The 5,395-nt window shown below is 39.3% G+C and overlaps 1 protein-coding gene across 1 annotated transcript in view; it reads right to left on the bottom strand.

Annotated features, from left to right (window-relative positions):
• Positions 1-429: 429 nt before the first annotated feature.
• The window catches only part of cbln11 (cerebellin 11), a 6,390-nt gene continuing 1,424 nt past the window's right edge, over positions 430-5,395 (bottom strand). Inside the window, exon 3 of the mRNA XM_014028319.1 lies at positions 430-1,543. Within this exon, the coding sequence (XP_013883773.1) occupies positions 1,263-1,543 (281 nt within the window). The 3' untranslated portion in view covers positions 430-1,262. The remainder of the gene's footprint in view (positions 1,544-5,395) is intronic.

Below are 5,395 nucleotides of genomic sequence, written 5' to 3'. Positions count from 1 at the left end.
CAAATGGCCTCCACAGTCACCAGATCTCAATCCAATAGAGCATCTTTGGGATGTGGTGGAACGGGAGAATCATATCAATATGGACCAAAATCTCTGAGGAATGCTTCCAGCACCTTGTTGAATCTATGCCACGAAGAATTGAGGCAGTTCTGAAGGCAAAAGTGGGTCCAACCCGTTACTAGCGTGGTGTACCTAATAAAGTGGCCGGTGAGTGTATATTTCCAGCTGGCTAAATGCAATCAGATTGCTGAGGAACATTTTCTTTAGTGTCGGGTCTGAACAACCTCTATTTTTATTTTTTTTAATCCTTCAACAGAACCAAAAATGTAAAAAAAAAAGTTCTGATTTTTTTTTTTTCATTTTCAAGACATCAGCATATTTACTGAACTCAGCTGCTCAGACACAGGAGCTGAAATTAAACACAGAGCAACTGATGACACAGTGTTTTTATTACTTATTGACAGATTTGCAGAGCTTAAAGGTTGCTGCYTTAGGTCTTGATGAAGCCAGTCGTGTTCATCCAGCTGAAAAAAATCTCACCGACTCCAATAGTTATTACTTCATTAACACAATTACTGATATACATAATGTCGGAGTTAGACACAAAAACAGCTATGTTTTACTAATTTTACAGTAATTTTGAGAAAGTGATCTCTGCAGTCTCTAAAYGAGAGTTTCTTGTTTTGAAGGAGGAGTTTGTCCAAGACATGATTGGTCTGTTTGACTTTTGTGGGTGTAGTTTAGTAAAGACATGATCGGTTGGATTGACTATTTTGGGTGAGGTGTAAATAAGCCGGWGGCAGGTGGGTAGACATGCAGCTAAGTCAAAATGGACAGAAAGAATATTTTTGTATTTTTAAATATAAACTTTATTTTTTTTGTCATAACTCGGAACAGGATGGTGCTAGCAGCATGAATTTTRAACACCATACTCGGAGGGATGTGTAACAATTTGCAGCCCTAACCCACCTGGAAAAGACTGCTATAAAAAACAGTAAAATGCAAATTATGTGCTAAAATATATAATTTATTGGAGCTGGAAAAATATGGGGTAAAGTTCTCCTTATGTAATTTAATTGAAGCATTTTAAGTGGATATATTTATTTATTGGTCCRTTTATATATTCCTGCTTTTATTTCTAATTATGTCAGTTTTGGTCCTCCATAGMACTTTATACTTTATAYTTTATATGGAAGAATGTTTGTCACATTTTATGTTACAACATTTGAAACAATCAAAAAGAAAAATAAATCCAGTCTTTCTCAGACTTGATACAAAAGAAAACCACTGAAAGTGGTGATTGCATTGTCGCCCCAGACGTRTGTGTTTGCACCCAAGCTCATGTACACCTGGTCTCCCTGCTGCAGCTGCACGAACGCAGCGTTGCCTCCATTATCAGCTCCATCATATGAAGTCTGGTGGTCGTAGGCCGTCGCGACAACCTGGCTGTTCTTCATCAGGGACAGACYCACAGGGTGTCCTCCTCCAGCATGGTAAAAGAAGGTGAAGTAGTACACGCCTGAGACTGGAGCAGCAAAAATACCTGTGGAAACAAAGTTTTTGTTCAATTAGTTCATTTTGTCAGAAGGTGAGTCAGAAGATGCGTAACGTTTTCTTCAGCAGCTAAAACMGTTTGGAGAATCACAAAATAACAAATGTGACCAATAAGTCCCAGGACTGGTAAAAAGCTAGATTACATTCTAATTAGTTTTGAAGCTGATATCTGTAAATAGTTTTTAATCCTCTTTTAATAGTGGTTAGCTTAGTTAGCATTAGTAGCTAAAACAGTAAGGTCTTTATGTACTTCAAGAATGGTTTAGTCTACATTGGCTTAACCAACATGCGTTAAAACATCCATCCATCCATCCATCCATCCATCCATCCATCCATCCATCCATCCATCCATCCATCCATCCATCCATCCATCCATCCATTTTCTGCCGCTTATCCGGGATCGGGTCGCGAGGGCAGCAGCCTAAGCAGAGAGACCCAGGCTTCCCTTTCCCCAGCCACTTGGACCAGCTYGTCTGGGGGAATCCCAAAGCATTCCTTATCGTGGTGGAGAGCTTTGAGTGTCCCAATGATCCTAGGAGCTATGTTGTCAGGGGCTTCATGCACCCAAGGCAAACAGGTCCTAGGGTTCAGACAAAGTGCAGCCCAAAGACCCCAATGATGAACACAATAAATGGATTCAGTGTTCCCTCGCCCAGACGYGGGTCACCAGGGCCCCACTCTGGAGCCAGGCCTGGAGGTACGGCACGTTGGCGAGCGCCTGGTGGCCGGGTTTTCACCCATGGAGCCCGGTCGGGCACAGCCCGACGAGAAGATGTGGGTCCCCCTTCCCATGGGCTCACCACCTGTGGGAGGGGCCGTAGGGGTCRGGTGCAATGTGTATTGGGAAGTAGTCGAGGGCAGAGACCTTGGCGGTCCGATCCTTGGCTACAGAAGCTGGCATTAAAACATAATTTGTTCAATTTATTTTACAAAGTTATGTCAAGTGGTTATGTAGAACCCCTTTTTCTGTTCTCCATTTACATCTCTTATTGTTCACTGATACTTCCTTGGTTTTGCATCTCTGGTTTGTGGCTGCTACAATATACACTGCCAGTTTTATTTTATTTATTTATTTTTTTGTTCCTGCTCTCAGAGGATTAAGACACTTTTTCCCTCTCTCCTGTCCTCCCTTATCTTCCCTGCTTTGCTGCTTGGAGCCTCCTCTACATTTTCATCCAAAAACCAGAAATTATGGATATTTTTATTTTTATGGATTTGGTTAGCTGGTCTCTTGATAGCTTTTTGGAACAAAGTTTTTTCTTCTTCCACGGGAGGACATGTCAAAGGTGGGACCTCTGTTCTTCTCTGTTCTGGTTATATATTTGGATTTGATCATTGGATTCTGCAGATTGGCTTGGTGGTCTCCTGGTGTTCTACAAAACGTCGGTGGCTATTCAGGCCATTTCCTGGCTACCTGACCATTATGAAGGATTGCCATTCTTTTATCACACAGACTTTATCCTTGAGYGAGCTGGACTCGGTCTGCAAGTGGTTCTRYTGAGGGTTGTGGGCCAGCTGTGGTTCCTGGACTTTTCTGGCCAGATGGAAATGATCTTGTAGAAGCTGATAGCTTGGCTTGGCAGGATTGTCCACACTATTTGTCTGATTGGATTTGCCACATTGGATGTACCAGCGGACATGAAGGCAGATGGAAAATTATTATTGTCTGCCTGACKCAAAACATTTTCTTCTGTTCCCAAACAAGTKATTACAGATTTGATTCGGCTCGGCTCTTGAATGGGTGTTCTTAAATGTAATTTCATTGTGCTCCATACAATGACAATAAAGGCATCATCAATTAATCAATCAATGTTATTCATGAATACGAGAGTATCGGGGCCACATTATGAGATTTTTTTAAACTATGAGAATAAAGTCATAATATTATGAGAAAAAAAAACATCATAATCATAAGAAAATTTTGATTAATAATTGGCAGTCAGGATTAGTTTGCAGAAAACAAGTTGATTCTCTTCTAAAAATCTCTATTAAAAGACTCAGTCAGCTCATTGCGTTTGGGGCTCAGAATCATAACAAAAGCAAACCTACAGTCACATGYACATAAACCTAACTTCCTGGTCACACCCCCGGGGACGGCACCCTTTATATCATACATTGGAAGATCAAAAAAGCTTCATCATACTGGAAYACAGGGCCATCTTAATAAAAACATACTGACTCTTTATTAAATTCATTTAATGAGTCACAAAATTCCCTTCAACATTATGAGAAATCCTACACAGAACAGCAGCCTCGCCCGTGTTAAAATAAGGAAAGTTGAGCATCTTKTGAAGTTACACTTTATCGGTTTTACAAATTAAGAAATATTTAATGTTTGAACACATCAGCATCGAATCATTGTAGCAGGACTTTGAAACGATTCTGCATTTGACTATATGGATTCATATTATTGGCTGCATTGGTGGATAGTTGTCACATAATGTGGATAAAAGCATATTAAACTAACAGTGGCCCAAAAGTAATCGGGCTACTTCATAAACACAGAGACACACACTGGAGGCTGTCCTTCAGTGAGCCGACCCAGGAGCCGAACGAGTCATGTATTATAAATTTTTTCTGGTAAAATTCTGACTTTATTTCATTAATAATAAAAATAAAAATCCCGTAGAGTGGCCCTAATACTTTATTGTATATTAAAGATTCAAGAGCAGCAAAAAAAAAAAATGAAGATGTAATACATTATTTACCTGCTAAACACAACATAGTTCAGTATAATCACCATGATTGATTCATATGTATTGAATCAACATTTAATGTACAACAAAGCAAAGGAATGATTTAATGTCAGCCATTAAAACTAAATATTTATCACCTAATTAAAAATGAACACCTATAAATAGATCTTGTTTTAAAATTTACAACACACACATTCATAAAACCTGACTCATAAACTTTTTACTCTCAGTAGCAAATGTCTTTAACWTCTGTTCAGTAACTCATTAGTGAGTTTCAAAATGTATACCACCCTGAACACATCTGATCTCAGAAGCCATGCCTGATTGGCACTTGGATTAGAGACCAATTTAGGAGTTGCAGACACATTGGAACGTTACCAATGGAAAATCTTTGACTATGATAGGTCATCTTCTACCAAAGGATGGCGATAAATAAATAAAACCTAAAATTAACATTTTCCTTCTGGTTTGTGGCCCTAATTAGGACGACAGGAGGATGAAGCACGCTTTTTAGTGTTTGTTGCTGTTGTACCAGCACTGCTGCAGTTCTCCTCCTGAACTGTAGGTGTCAATAATAATAAAAAGTAGACATGGATTTTTACGATGTAAAAACAAGTGTGCATTTCCATGTAGCATTTCTTTGCAGCATGGCACTTGCAGAATGAAGTGTGACCAAGTTCAAAGGTGTTTTCTAATTATTATCAGTCAAACGCCTGCCAAGTCAGCAGGTGTTTGTAATTAGGGTAATTGTGTGACAATATAACAAACTGAAATTATGTAGTTTTACTGAAACAGTTTGTTCATAGCTGGGATTAGCTGGGATTGAACACTGATCTCCTGAATGAAAGCCCACAGTGTTCACCAAGACACTATAGGAGCTGTGGCAGAAGACAATCCCAGGGCTTGGATTGTATGTATGCAGAAAGAGTTTACCTTGCCAAGACAATTATTGACACTAAACTGCATAATATTACAACAATACAGCAGCATTAAGACAATATTATAGTAAAACATCAAAATACAATCATATTAGTATTGTAAACACTGAACTACTGAGTTGAAATTTTAAACTATGGTGCAGTACCAAGTTGAGTACAGCATGGGGCAGTATTGGACCAATGCAAGGCTCCATTGACTGCCATTAT

Source organism: Austrofundulus limnaeus, unplaced genomic scaffold (assembly GCF_001266775.1).
Source record: "Austrofundulus limnaeus strain Quisiro unplaced genomic scaffold, Austrofundulus_limnaeus-1.0 Scaffold746, whole genome shotgun sequence".
In the NCBI taxonomy this organism is placed as follows: domain Eukaryota; kingdom Metazoa; phylum Chordata; class Actinopteri; order Cyprinodontiformes; family Rivulidae; genus Austrofundulus; species Austrofundulus limnaeus.
Note: the sequence above shows the minus strand (reverse complement) of the source record. Positions and strands in the feature narration are given on the sequence as shown.